The sequence below is a fragment of the Centroberyx affinis genome, unplaced genomic scaffold (genome assembly GCF_046629955.1).
Source record: "Centroberyx affinis isolate AG114_WGS23_722 - 3 ecotype Tasmania unplaced genomic scaffold, CSIRO-AGI_Caff_v1 ptg001738l_1, whole genome shotgun sequence".
NCBI lineage: Eukaryota > Metazoa > Chordata > Actinopteri > Beryciformes > Berycidae > Centroberyx > Centroberyx affinis.
The window spans coordinates 414,780-430,730 of record NW_027280142.1 but is presented as its reverse complement, the minus strand read 5'-3'; the positions used below and the strand labels follow the sequence as shown (position 1 = coordinate 430,730).

General features: G+C 40.6%; 1 protein-coding gene across 1 annotated transcript in view; it reads left to right on the top strand.

Moving 5' to 3' along the window:
• Nucleotides 1-10,731, top strand: part of LOC139652010 (V-set and transmembrane domain-containing protein 2-like protein) — a 30,136-nt gene extending 19,405 nt beyond the window's left edge. The window contains exons 2-4 of the mRNA XM_071528931.1: nt 3,079-3,248; nt 10,078-10,122; nt 10,420-10,731. Coding sequence (XP_071385032.1) covers nt 3,079-3,248; nt 10,078-10,122; nt 10,420-10,731 — 527 coding nt within the window. The remainder of the gene's footprint in view (nt 1-3,078; nt 3,249-10,077; nt 10,123-10,419) is intronic.
• The last annotated feature ends 5,220 nt before the right edge of the window (nt 10,732-15,951 follow it).

Sequence of the window (15,951 nt, the reverse complement as noted above, 5' to 3'; positions counted from 1 at the left end):
GGTTAGCCAGTTAGCATTTTGTGACCCTTGATCACTGTTGCGCAGTCGTCTGACAACAGAAACAGAAAGATATGTCGTTATATATATCGGCGCTATTGAAAGAAGCTACAATGGTTAGGTAACAGATCAAAGACCAAAAATGTAATGTTAGAGCCGACAGAGGCACTTGTTGCTCCAACTTCAGCAGAGCTCTCTCTGTTGTGTGTAACGCTAACTTCTGGGTAGCAGTGTAAACACGGAGGTATGGAGAGATCGCGAGTTCTCGTTGATCTCGTCTAGCGGCGCATGTACGCGCCTTCGAGCTTGTGCACCCACTTCAGCCGGGGTGCACGCTAACGTGAACGTGGCTTTGAGCTCAGCAGCTACAGTGAAGATTTCGGCTAAAATAAAGGGTGTAAATGATGTCTTTTCAAGTCAACTTGGCATCTCCGGGCGGTGGATTACACCGGACGAGCTGTATGGAGCCATTTTACGTTTTTTTCAGTTGTTTTTTTACGTTTTAAGACAGGTCCCCAGCAACTTTGGTTGTTTAGGAGAATGCTGCAACGTTGTTTTGCTGTGAAGCTGCAGGACTGTTTTGTGGACTAAGAAACTTCACCCGACTTTCCATCGGCATGGGGGTGAGTAGATAATGACTGAATTTTCATTTTTGGGTGAATTATTCCTTTAATGTTTTAATTGAATCAAATGTGCAGTAACCTACAAGCCATTTGTAGCCCCTTGTGCTACCCAGTGTTAGCTAAGGGTCAGCACACTAACTACTCAGCAGTAAGAAAAATCCAATCTGTCAGCAAGAGGTCAAAGTTTCCTCATTTGGTTGAGGTGTTTAATGTGTTTGTTTATTGAGGGCTCTCAGCTAATTGTAATTGGTTTAATGAAGCAACTCTTTGACCACTGCAAATGCACAGAAGATGACATCAAAACAGTGACATGTAGTTTTGGAGCTCTGTTAGGAATGCCTTATAAAACAAGAATTAAATAAATGTTCCAAAAATCTAATTTAAAAGGTAAGTGCTGCAAGATCGCTGTTCTTATCTCCTTTTTAGATGTAGGCCAGATGCCCAGAGCAGCACTTCGTCTTGAGGCAATAAAACAAACGGAAACCCATTTGTTCAGCAGTCCACTTACTCCAATAATATTTCATTAACATGCTCATATAAAATCAATACAGACTGTGAGTAGCAGAGAGGGAGAGGAAGAGCAACTGTAGGGGGGGGGGGGGGGGGTGTAAATGCAAGGCTCAATGGTGTGTGATGCATTTACAACCAATCATGACTTGGAGCGGAGCTGTTACACCGTGTGGACCAGCTCAGATAGCCTGAACGTGCATACACTTTCACTATACATTAACCACATTAATTAGCATGCTGCAGTGAATGGAGGTGGTCAGTGCTGTATGAAATAAGCAGCAGAGGGCTGTCTGCATGACACTGAACTGACCGTAATGATATTACATTTCATGGCATATGAACTCAATATGTATTTTTCAGGTTTTTATTCATTCTATTTATAGAAAGGAATCATGCAAATGAACAAAGGTTGCGTGTGGTTGTGTGTGAAGTGTTTTTTATTCAATTTCATACGTGGTTTCCAAAGGTGAATGCAATGCTGGATTTTTAAGGCCAGTGGGTTTCAATTATGTATCTTTTTTACGGTTCTACTCTTGCTTCATATAGCAGTATCTAAAGGTTATCATAATGTAAATCTACCATATTCATTTATTGCATATTAATTTGCTGCAATCCTCAGAGTAGTCAAGTCACAGTTGTCACATCTCATACATTCATCCACCAGAACACCTGAACAATGTTTTATGCAGACTTTCTTTTCTCAGCAGCAAACTCCAAGTTGTAAGTGTCCTTCAACTTAATTATAGTATCATCCATAACAACTTGATCCGTTTTTATTTTTATTTTGTCACGATCACCAGATGGTGCATCATAGACAGCCACAGTATTATCTCTCTCAGAGTTGCTCACAGAGCCAAGCTCCAGTCTCTGTGGTGGGGAGTAGAAGTGGATTAACAATGAATTTCTGTGTGTTTTAAGAGAGCCAGTTAAGAGGATTGAGCTGTGGGTTTTAATGGCTGGATGTGTGGTTACAGATAGGGGAGCATTTGGGGAGTTGATGTCTCCATTTTGTCCAGACTTCTATAAACTAGAGGGATTAGAAAGTGTCCCCCCACACACACTCGATGCTGAGTCAGAGAATATGCACAGTGGCCTGGAGGAAGAAAGAGAATGGGAAAGTGGGAGAGTTTGTCAGTTTGCCTGCCAATGCACTGTTATGATGAATTATTGACCATTACAGAAAGCCAATCCAGAGGAAATTATGTTCAGTGTGTAGGTGGTTGGTCTTGGGTGCAGGATTGAAGTGCAATGGCAGTTCCAAATTAGTATCCCTAAAATTTTCAGCTAGGGCTGCTATACTGTTGACAGCAGGATTGCATAATGTCCTTGCACTTTTTGAAAGTTTGCATTGCGCTCCCAGCAAGTTTAGACTACTCTTGAGACCAAGAAAAAGATTATGTCAACTGTAACAGGCCTACTTTTTGGACAAAATGAGATGAGGAGAAAAGGTCAAGAGAATGAATAGTGCAGAGCTCAAATGCATCTGGTTTCACTCATTGCAGGATTGTATACCCATCCAGGCAGGTCAAATTCTTGAGTCTGACTGATTGGACCATGTGACATTTGGACTTTTTTCTGAAATCATCCATGTAAATGTATGCATATATGTGTAATGGCGATAATTCACCAATTGTTTGATGGATCATATGAGCCTGTTAAGTAAATGTACCAAGGCAGTGGTTTGATTGGCAAATCAATACCTTCTCTCTGAATTTCTCATTGCTACATTCACTTGGCTACCAACACGTTTTACTTCTGTGATTCACACTGTTTTTCTCTTGCTGAAAAGAAAGTGTGTTGTAGCAAAGTCACCAGTGAAATGTTTACGTTTATGTAAAGGTAAATTATATTCCTCTTGTGGATTTACAGTATATTTCTGCCATCTTAGGCACATCTTTCCTTCAGACCATCAGTCTCTTCAGCTTTCTTCTGTCTTTCTCTCTTCCAGCTCTCTTTACCGAGGTGCCACACGACATCACGACACGGAGCGGCGAGGACGTAGAGATGGCCTGTTCCTTCCGCGGGGCGGGCTCTCCCTCCTACTCCCTGGAGATCCAGTGGTGGTATATTAAGAACCACAGAAACTGGCAAGAGAAGCCTTCCTGGATCAGCAATCAGGTAAGCCACCAGGGAGAACATGTTGGAGAGGGGGGTGGGGGTCTTGAATATATCATCACCACTAGTCAGGTGCTTCACACCAGTGGCGTCGCCAGGGTCTTTCTTTCGGGGCTTAAGCCCCGGATATTTTGAGATTAGCCCTGAATATTTTTGATCAGTTAATATGTAGTGAAGTTTACATTGTTCAAGATTTTTGTCGCCTCTCACCAGCCACGCTCCATTGTGAGCGCTGTCTGCAGAGATCTGCCCGCACAGAGTGCGGGGTAAATTCGAGTTAGTAGTCAGAGCGGGCCGGTTATTGTACGTGAGCCAGCTTTGAAGCTCGGCTTTGGGTGCATCGAGGTACATGCCGGGACACAAATCGAACTCACCTGTTGCTGCTTGCTATGTGTGTCTATTTGGTAGGGGGCTCTGCCAATCTGTTAAGGCTGGGTATTGGCAAGGACCTCATGATACGATACGTATCACGATACATGGGTCACAATACAATTGTACACGATACATTGCGATACGATACATATTGTGATACATTGCAATACTCTACATAATTTATTGGAAATTTAAAAATAGAGCTGAAAATACAACTTGCTGTGTGCCACCTGGGTAGTCTAATATGTACATCACATTATATTGATAACTTAGTGGACAAATTGAGTCAAAACTATTTAATTCAAAGGGATTTGAGAGAAATTTAAGGACATTTTAAATCCGTTTAAAACATGAATAATTTTGTTTTAATGTATCGATACGAGGGGCTGGAAAATCGATACAGTATCATGGAAAAAAATATTGCAATACTCAGCTATATCGATTTTTTTGCACAACCCTACAATCTGTCATCTTGTAGTTTGAGTCGGACTAAAGGAATAGGCTAGGTTATGGATGATTTTAATCGGTCGGTCCTAGTCTAGGTCAGAGAAGGCAGGAAAACACAACGTCAGCCAGGAAACACAATGTCAGGAAAAGACACAACAGCTTATGGATCTTATTCACGTTTTCAAAAGAGGAAGAAAGGTAAGATATGTTATAGGTTAGTTTAATCAAGTGATTGATTATCCATATCTGGAAAGACAGCAAAAATCAGGCAGCTGTGTGGTGGCGAGTTGACTAACAGGCGGCCAGATGGACACTGGAGTATTAGCTTGGACTGACACTTGGTTGATAGCTTCATGGTTAGATGCCTACAAGCTACGGCAGTTTTTTTTGTTTGTTTTTTTTTAGCTCAACATCTTCAATATAATATTGGATCACTGTAAACAAAATGTTACTATTTCTCTCCAGTCAGCTGGTTAGTCAGTTAGTTACTGAATCCTCCCATTCAGGTCTATTTACGTGGGCTGCTGAACATTAAATGCAAAAACTAATTCTCTTCACATGAAACATCTATATTATTTTCAACTTAAGACATTGTTTCCCTTAAACGTGAGAAAATGTTTAAAAATGTAATTTTTAATTTGTGCCTCTGTATATTTTACTATGCTGGTAGACTCCTCCAGCCATTCAGAATGGATTAGGCTTTTCATGGTGATCTTTGATGTGGCATTGAAAATATCAGCTTCCTAACAGAAGGACATCACAGGTTAAATAATTTACTTCTTAAAATGAGTTATGCTTAAAGTTAAGTTAATGCCCCTGCTTCACACGTACAGTAATTGATCAAGATTACGTGGGCTTAATCCTATCTTGACATAAAGCCTTATGACAGAGCTGTTTTGTCAAACATGGTATAGGCCAGTGGTTCTCAAACTTTTTTGACTAATGTACCCCCTTGAAAATATTTTTTCAGCCAAGTACCCCCTGACCAGCGCAAAACATTTTTGGAAGCAAAAAAGTAAAAATGAACATAGATAATGTACACTACAGTATGCACAGCAGTGTGCATGTTATTTGGCAGTGTAAACATCAAGATTAAATAGAAGGATGGTACTTACAATTTAGTGAGAAACATGGGCTTGTGCTTCACTGAGGATCTTTGTCATTCTGGGTGGCAGGGAGGCAACTGCAGTGATCAAGCTCTTTTCCAGGCACAGTCTGTTTCTCTGCTTTGTTTTTATCACAGTCATTGCAGAAAAGGAGGCCTTACACAAATATGTGGATCCAAAAGGTAATAGCTGCTCCAAAGCTTTCTTTACCAACTCAGAGTGTTCCCTCTTCACAGAAACCCAAAACTGTGTGAGAGTGGATGTTTCAAACTTCATTTGTAGGCCCCTGTCAGATGACACATCCAGAAGTTTTTCCTGATGACTGACAGAAACTTGCTTCTGTTTGTTTCAGAGAAATGGGTTACTCACCCAGTCCAGCTGTGCCGATTTCTCCTTCATGTTAGGGAAGTAAGAATTAAAACCATCAATCAAACCGGCCAAATGTCCGTCTATTATTGCCTTCATTGGAGCTCTCTCCACATCCTCACTGGAGAGGAAAGCATCCACCTGGGGAAAGCAGGTGAAATCTTCCTCTGCACACGCCCTTTTCCACAGCTCTGATTTCTTCTGGAAACCACCCACCTTGTCATACAGGTTCAAAATGTTGGTGTCCTTGCCCTTCAGACACACATTGAGTTCAGTAAGTTTACCGAATATATCTGCAAGATAGGATAGCTTTGCAAGCCAGTCTGTGTCCTCAAACAAAGTGGCATGGGGAGATTCGTGCTCTGAGAGAAAGGTGCGCACTTCAGATCGCAGTTCAAACAGCCTGTTTAGTATTCTACCTCGAGAGAGCCAGCACACTTCTGTGTGTAATAACAGCTGTGTGTGTTCAGCTCCCATGTTTTCACAAAGGCTGTGAAACAGTCGTGCATTAAGTGGCCTTGACTTAATAAAGTTAATTACTTTGACAGCGTCACACAGAACGCCATGCAACACTGAACTCATTTTCTTGGACGCCAGTGCTTCCCTGTGTATGATACAGTGAGTCCACTGCACATCGGGGTTCTCCTTTCGAATTCGCACCATGAGTCCTGTCATTGACGCAGCTGCGTCCGTACATAAACTGGTGCAGGATTTCCAGTTCCGGCCGTTTTCAGAAAAGAACGCATTAACAACATTAAAAATGTCCTCTCCAGTCGTTTTTCCCCCCAAACTCTTGCAGAAAAGTACATGTTCACAAACGTCGTCAGTACCAATATACCTCACGAAAGCAACAAGCTGTGCCTGTCCACTGATATCTGTCGATTCATCGAGCTGGAGTGAAAATGATTCACCAAGCTTTCCCACAACTTGATCAACAATGTCTGTGGCAATTGTATCTATTCTGCAGGAAACAGTGTCATTTGACAAAGGCACAGTTTTTAGTTTGTCTGCTGCGGATTTATCCAGCATAGTCTTGGCCAATACAACAGCGGCTGGAAGTAGCAAGTCTTCAGCAATGGTGAATGGCTTTTTTGCTTTAGCTACTAGCAAGGACACGGCATAAGAAGCCTCAAGTGCTTTGGCTGAGGTAGTAGAAGCTTTTCGCATTGTTACTTGGGATGATCTGAAGTCAGAAAGTTTTCTTTTAAAAAACTCTGGTGGCTTACCGACATGACACTGATGTTTTGTGTTGAGATGTCGTTGGAGGTGGGATGGCTTCATGGAACTGTTGGCTAATTTTTCCCCACAAAAGAAGCACAACACCTGGGGGGGATTGCAGCTCATGTATGTAAAACCATAAAAACATATTCTTCCCGATACTGCCGATATTTTGGTGGCTCCGTTTTCGCTTTCTTTTTCACAGATTTCGCTTCTTTCTCATTGCCACTACGTTTCACCCACTTATCCATTTTTCGATTTCCGTCTGGCTTTTGAAATCAAAACTGGCTGCTAACTTAGCTCACAGTGAACTAACACCTGACTGGACAAGATGGCGCTCATTGAGAAAGGAATATTGAATATCAAATATAGTTTGTTGAATTTGTACGTTAGTACACAGATTTTAATTTAATTTATTATAGCAGAACTATTTTAGGAATTATTCACGACTGATATATAAAACTAGAAATAACCACCTCGCGGTTGTATGCCTCTGCCAATAAACTTTGTTTCATCATTGCAAGGACAGTCTTTACTTCTTGAACATATATAATTAATCTCATTATTAGGTCAACTTAAAGGATTTTGGTGTCTGCAAGTGACAGCACTTCCACCGTTTTTGTAGAATGACCTAAGATCATTTTCTCAGCTACAGTGATAATCAAAACATTATGATGTCACAGTGAAGTTGACCTTTGAACTGTTGCAGTGTTTCCCCTAGAATTTTTTTCAGGCCTGGTGGTAAGCACCGAAAAAACCCTAAACAAACGAGGCGCGCGGGATGGCATATTGGCGTGGTCGGCTTCGGTCAGATGGCGCAGCAGGCGGTCTGCAATTTATATTTGCATTCAAATTTTTGTTCGCTTGGTATATTCAAGACTTAAAACAAAGTGATCACAAGGAGAGGATGACTTAATAAGCTGCATTTATTGCATAAAAATAAAATGTGTAACCTATGACCTTTGCAAAACATTAGCACATCATGAACACAGTGTGCATAATTAATTGCTGCACTTTATCTTCCTTGGTGCCGGGGTGCCAGTCAGGATCAGGCCTGACGATATTAAGGTTAAATCAAGTCAAGTTAGTCAAGAGTCAAAACCTCCCACAATGGACCCATGAAATTATCAAACATGTCATGAACCCAGAAGAACCTGTGTAACAACTGAAACCAGCAACCATAGACAAAATGAATATTCTTTAAACAAAATCACCACACACACACACACACACACACACACATATACATACACATACATATTGTCCACCATTTGTATTAGAATATTCCTTAGTTCAAGACAGTTAAAGAAAAGAGTCCAAAGCTCAACAAAAAAGTAATTCCACTCCAGAATTTCCTTATGACCAAAAATAAAATAAATGCAAGTTCCCTTACAAAAATAAATCTTCACAAGTAATCCCCAAAATAATTCCACTTCCCAAAATAAACCAGTTTTGATGAAAGCTGGTTAGACTCAAGTCTAGGTCACGTCACTTTATTCACCAGCACGGACTTGAGAGGCCGGTGCAGCTGAGAAGACGGTGCTTTAGCTGCGATGCGGATGGCGTGTAATCCCGTTTTTCCCTCGGAACTGGAGGATGTCGGCTTCGTAGGACGAGCAGCTACGGCGATCGCGGACTCAGCCTCTTCCCTGTGGTGAGTCGCCATCTTAGCTTTTGGCTACGCCATAGTTGCTTGGAAGGGAGTGGGTTGGAGCGGAACAGGAGAGGTGAATGCCAGCTATCGATTGGGTGGATAAGTGGGTGTGTAAAAGGGTGCTCCAAAACCAAAATAAAAGTTTTTATTGAAATTGCAGATCGCCAAGCTCGCTCGCATCGCATTCAGTTAGGACACGGTGTGATAGCAGTGGCACTCGCATCGTGTCAAGAGTTTCCCAGGCAACGACACAGAGGTTGACTCACGTTTCGGAACAGCGCCGCACAGAGGCTCCCAAACGCAAATGATTATTGATTTTCGAATGAATGGATATTTGGCGTTATTTTTGGCATTAACACAAATATTTTTTTGGCCTGGCGAGGGTTCTCGTTAGCCTGAAACACTGTGTTGGATATAAAATGTCATCACTTCATCATTTTATCTTATTAGACATTTGTGTGAAATTTTGTCATAATTAGCGTATGAATTCTTGAATTATGGCCAAAAACGTCTTTTGTGAGGTCACAGTGACCTTGACCTTTGACCTTTGACCACCAAATTCTAATCAATTCATCCTTGAGTCCAAGTGGACGTTTGTGTCAGATGTAATGAAATTCCCTCCAGGCATTCCTGAGATATCGCGTTCATGAGAATGGGACGGACGGACAACCCAAAAAAATAATGCCTCCGGCCACAGCTGTCGCCGGCGTGGAGGCATAAAAACAACGTTTAAAAAAAATTCTCACGTACCCCCTGCAGTACCCCAACGTACCCCTAGGGGTACGCGTACCCCTATTTGACAACCACTGGTATAGGCAATGGTCTTATTTCATATTGGTGATACTTTTACTACTCAAACTTTTACTTTTCTTCCAAGGTATAACCTTTCTTTTTTTATCTGTAGAATTACAAAGTCCATTTTCAGTTTCAGTTTTTCAGTTTTTCCAGTTTCATATTGTGGACAGAATTGCTTGGTCTGAACCTAAAGCTTACTGTACATCAGGCAGATGGAAATACAATATTAGCCACGGCAGAAACCCTCTGGCACGGAAACGAATGGATAATTGCTGATTAGCATTTGCCAGCATTGGGGGAACAGGTTGACTCTCTCCCATCGTGGGGGAACTCAGGCTCCCCTGTTGTGCCTCTAGACACTATAATTGGCACTGAGGAAGAAATAGATTTTCAAAATCTCTGTCTGCTCCATGCATAATTCATACCTATGCCCAAAAGAATACCTCGCTGCCTTCACATACACACACTCTCCTTCTCAGAGGCCTGCGTGCTTGGTAGAGTGTATGTACGTACACACACATACAATACATACACTAATATAAACATGCACACAGTCATGCACGTGTGTATACACACACACACACACACACAAACACACACATAAACACACACACACAACGCACGTAGCTCAGCCGCCAGGATGTTACCAGCTGTACAGAGAAAACAGTAGCTACAACAGATAAGCAATCCAAGGCATTACAACTAAGCTTTGTTATAGAAACTATGTTGAAAACATGAAACATGCCTGTCCACCATAATGCTTTGCTGCTGTAAGCCAATGAGATGAGACGTTCCTATAGCGATGAGATGTGTTTGGAAAGCGCAGCCCAGATCAGCCTTGTGTTACTAATGCATCATCCTTATCTCCGTGCAGGTGGTGCCTCTGGAGGAGACGTCCAAAGATGCCACCAAAATTAGCGTGAGTTTGATCTGGCATCAGCTGTCAACTGGCACCAAAGAAAGCAAATATTAAAGAAAACTAGCAAACTTTCATGTTAGACTGACTATGAAAGCAAATGAACCCAAGCAGCTTCTGCAAGATTCATTTCCATTAATGGATAGATGCTTAGTTAACTCTGAATACATTTCTCATGAATTTTCTTGCTGGTGAGAGTGATACAGACTTTTAAATAATTAATATGTTTTTCAATTTATAGTATGCACAACTCACACGGGTATGGCTTGAAATGAGAATGCATCATCTTTTTCCCGTTAGGTGGTGAAAGTGGCCGGCAGCAACATCTCCCACAAGCTCCGCCTGTCCAGCGTCAAGCCGTCGGACGAGGGCACGTACGAGTGCCGCGTCATCGACTTCAGCGGCAGCGTGGCGCAGCACCACCGCGTCCGCGCCTACCTCCGGGTGGAGGCCGAGAGGCTGGAAGACGCCCAGCCGCAGCAACCCGGGCGCCGGGCGCAGGGGAGCCCGGCACACCCCCACCCCCACACCCACCACCAGACAGAGGGCAGGGAGCTGAAGAGGAGATCGGCTGATAGCGCCACTGACTGCAATGAGAGCTGTGCGCTTTAGAGCGGGCGGCCCGTCCGTCTGCAGACACGGCGGCGTGCGTGTGCAGAAATGGGGGGGGAAGAGGAGTGCATGTTCCTGATTTATCTCTTAAGAGGCAAGGTCATTAAGTTACACGTCATCACAGAGGGGAGGCGTGGACCATAACTGGACCCTTTGTGTTCCAGCTACATGTTTATTGATCAACTCAGTTGCCGGTTTGTTTGTCTATCTTTACTATGGTTGTTTGGATGCCAATGCTGTTGAATGCCAATGAAGGGCATGATTATATTGTCAATACACATGATTATGTTTACTTTGTTGCTATGTTATTTGTCTCTGTATTTTTTCCCGTTGCATTGAGTTGATGTTTATGTGATCATGAGGCTGTAATGAGCGAGAAGAACAGGTTTTTGTCTGAGCAGGTCTCCTTCAGTGGCGTAGAAATAACTAGCACCCAGATTTTTTTCCCTGGTTACGTGTTAGCAGAAAGTCATAATTGTCGTGGAGAACATAGCAAATAAGAGGTGCACAGTCATGGTTCACTGATACAGTTACGGCTATATCAAAATTGCTCTGAAACAGACACTATGCTTTCAAATGCCTCAGTTATCTGCTGTCTTTTATTAAAACATATGCCAAAAGCTGCAGTATTTCAATGTAAATGCTTTCTAAGGAATGAAGAATGAATGACACTTTTTCATTTATCTAAACAACTTTTTCACAAGTGGTTTTATCGTTTATGTAAACTTTGTTTGAACATTTTGAAAGAAAACTGTCTGTATTTTAAAGGTGTAGCTTTCTAAACCACGACTAGAATGTTTGTCGGAATACAAATGTATGCCTTCATCATATCAAGATGATTTGTATATTCCTGTGTATATTCACTGACGCTGTACACTTTTATTGTTATCACTAAAATACAGTTTATTCTGTGCTACTTAACCAAATGATTCAAGAAACAGAAGTATGTTAATCTCTCCAAACTTTTGTCATCGTTTTCTCAACTACAGTATAACTTTTTGTCTACATTTTTACATGGAAGACTGTCAAGTTTTTCATCTCTGTATCACGTTTCTCTTCTTGACTGTGTTTGTTCTAAGTGCTGCTGTTTGATATTTATTCTGTTAAATACATTCCTTTTAACAGAGAGAAAGAAATAATGTATTTGGTCTTTTTTGCTGTGATTTTGCTATTTTGTCCTGGTCTGTAATGCGTTTATGATTAAATGAAGTTACAGACATGTAAAGGTTTGCAAGCTGATTGTTGTTGACAGTTGAAGAATGGATGTGAAACAAAGCAAAATGCACAAAGGAGCCACAGAGTTGATGTCTCAATCTAGCACACACAGTTTGCTGTGATTATTCACTTAAAAACTCAAATATCTTAAGGTGTTTTTCCACCTTGAAAGTATTGGGATTAATTCATATTGGAGGCTCACAGTGCATGTTGTGTGTGTGTTGGGGATGGGAATGTCATTGCTACATATTTCAGCTTTCAGTATACAAAACACTCAGCAAAACAGTGAGCTTGCACTGAATAGTAAGCATTTTGTCAGCGCATTCATGTTACCACTGAATCACATTTAGACGCAGGGAAACTGTGATAGGGTAACAGTGTTAATATGTAACATAATAGCCCAAGGCTCTTTGTTTGAACTACTTCTCATATCTGACACAAGGGTCATTTTACCTCTAATATACTCTATTCTTGTTGTAGGTGGAAAGCAGAACAAAGGTTAGAGAGAGTGGAGGGGGAACCATTTTCAGCACACAGACTAATTAGTTTGCGGCTCCTTTGGTGACTTTGTTCATTTGATCTCTATCTGATATATCTACTTGTTATGGTATTCAAAGTAATAATGCATATGGTAGATGGGAGGATGAGAGCCATTTTCTGCCCATCTGCCATGAGGCGATCAAAGTGGAAATTATCTTGTATCTACTATTGAATAATAAAAGGGGAGATACAGCAATTATCATTCTGAACATCTACAGTATTGACATGCACAATACAATCCCACATGCAGTACACATGCATAATGTTCCTTTCACTCCATTATACCTTCTGCTAACCGGTGCTTGCTGCTGCACAGTTGTGTGTTGCTGCCAGCTACTGTTCAGTACAAGCAATGCTCTCTAGCTCCAGCCTTCAGTTTGTTATATTGCACTTGCTGCCTGTGACCAGTAGAGAGCAGCTCTTCCTCAAACCTGAAGAACAATCACATACAAATGCACCAAGGCTTGTAACAATGCGCACACATATAAACTACTTTTATACTCTTAATATTCAGCCAATAACAAATAAAATACAACATATAAACTCCCCTCTCTAAGCACTGCAGTCTCTTTTAAAAACATTGTCAAGGAAGGACCATATGTCCAAACCAGAACTCGAGGGCTTGGAGCCAAAGGGGCGTAAGTGCGTTATAGTAGATTTTACAGGAGAGCCAAAACAAATTTTGATCAAACTTGGATCAGCTGCCGTTACCACATACTAAGCACAATATTTTAACTTTTTGCGTTATCAGATTGAGCATTACTATAAAAACAACACTGCTACAGTTTAAGTTGAATTATATTTGTTAACTTTTTTTTAAAAATGGCAAAAGAGTGAAATACGCCTTTAGGCACAAACAGTGTCCCGATACAGCCATGCAGAATATAGGCTTATTAATATTCATTTTAATACAAATCTAGCAATTACACTTCAATCAACACTGAAATATAAAACAAGATCAGAATGAATATCTTTATGTTGAAGTAACGCTCAGCAACTGTCACCATGGCCTTTAAAATTGTAGGCTACATGGAACATATCAAATTGATTGATACATTTTTCTCTATTAAAAACTTTTAATAAACCTTTTTAATAAACCTCTGTAGACATAGGAATCTACTTTTTTCTAAACTACTACTCACTTATTGATGTGTCCTGGGACACATTCAAAGACCTGTAAAACTCCTCATAACACTGAGGGAGAACTTCAGCTACCAGCAGTCTTACTATCAGAGCTCATCTTGACCAGTTCACACTCCTAACATTATAAAATAACATTTTGAATCTATAGGCCTAAGTATTTCATGGGAATATTAATATATTTACATTCATCTAATATTGACCTAGAATATTACAGTAATTAAGATATGAATAGGATACTCAAAATGATGTGATCATGCTGCCATGCCAGCATTACTTACGTCAGCATGCATTTGAGCTGACCTAAGTGCTGTTAGAATCCTCTACCCACAATGCTTGTTCAGTGTCAAAAGTGGGGTTTTGCTTGGTGTCAAAAGGGCGTAAGTGCAGTTACGCCCTTTTGGCAGCAAACAAAGCCCTACTTTTACTGTTACGGCTTTCAGCTTTTGTTTAATTAAAACTTATGGGTTATGATTTCAGTTGTGTCCTTTTGGCACTGAAAAGATCTCACTGAGAGCTTTCAGTTGATATATAATACTCATATACGCCTAAAAACGCACTTGGAGCCGAAGGGGCAAAATACTGTATGTGTTTGTCCAACAGTATGGACTGAGAGATGCATCTGAAACCTGGTTAATGTCTTCATGTCTTCACTGCACATGGATCAAGCCTAATGTCAACTATCACAGGCCTATGTTGTCGTTTACATGTAATACATGCCATTCGTGATAAAGCAATGAAGTCAATTCAAATTTATTTATAAAGAGTGACATGTTATAAATTTGAAGATTATGGACCCAGAGCTTGTGTGCATATAAATGCTCTGTGTTTATATTGAGATACAGGAGCTGGGTGTTCTATGTCTATTTGAAGGGGTAAGATATATATATATTTAATAGCAAAGGATATAGATATTGATACAGAGAGGCTTAATATATTCTATCTTAGGTTCAGTGTTTTATACATTTATACACTGCAAGGGCAGTACATTTTCTTGTGACATTAGTAGTATAGTAGTAGTTTAGTTTGACCAGTACAAGTCAAGAGAACAAGAAGCACTTAGGAGGTCAATAATACTGAGAGATGGTGCATATAATATTACCATACATGGTCTCAAATGCAACTTCATCACACTTCACCCCCAAGGCTTGTTTTAGTTTAGAAATTTAATGTTGATTTTTATGCTATTTCACCACTATGCCACCATGACATGACAACTGCACATATGAACACTGTATAAAAGCTGGCATGAAACTTGAATCCATGCTATCAGTATTCTTGAATGTGAGCTGTGATGAAGCTCTTCTTCAGCCATTATTAACCAGATTGAAAGTAAATAGTTAACATTGGCTACAACATAGAGTGTTCTGCTTAAGTGTGCGACTTACAGGATGTGCAACTATGCTGACTCAGCGTTACATAGCTCACTACTGACCTTTAATCATAGTTCAGTCATTAGTTTTATGCTATTTAACAACCTCATTTTGCCAAATGGTGTTCAATTATTCCTTGCTCTGATAAAGGTCTATTGACTGAAAGCTTCGCTGAATAACTAATATTTCTGCATCTGACAGTTCAATTACTCTTACAATGGCAATATCGTTAGGAAAATTGCAGTACATTAAATGTTCAGTGCCAAGGCAGCGAATAGTAAGAAATTACATTGAATGGTATATTGTATTAGTTAGTTTCTCTATTGGATATAGTGCATTTTCGGTCAGGAAATGTCGATATTCAACTGCTGTGGTTTTTCTAGAGGAAACTTCTTAGAAGAAGTTAGAAATGGGGGGCGATGGTAGTCCTCATCCTCAAAGCTTCAAACTTGGGAAGGCATATGGATCAGCAGAGTTATACAGTCAGTCTCCACCACATACAATTTTTACAGCCTTTTGCTGTTAATGTGTATATGTGCTTCCTCCACCCTGCAACTCGTCTACCCATGCAATCAATGATGCCTTAGTTTCATTAAGGATCATTGCAGCTACACTACATGTGCTTCGTCTCATCTCGAGCTTCATCAGTTGCTATCAAGGATGTTATTTAAATCATCGACAGTCTGTGTCAAAATTTAGAAATTATTCTCTCCTTTACTCTTTGTAAAATTGTTAACCTAATTAATTTTGATTCTTTAAAGCTCAAAAAATTTCAACATGATCTCACTCCCCCTCCACTGCTTGACACAAGAATACTACTAGCAACATCAGACGTGCCTCTCATTCTGTTGTTCCTAGTAGGTGTGCAGTGCAATCATACTCTCTGTGGCTTCAGGCTTTAGAACGACAGTATTGTGTCCTGAATAGAAGAAGTAGAAGTGCACGCATTTGC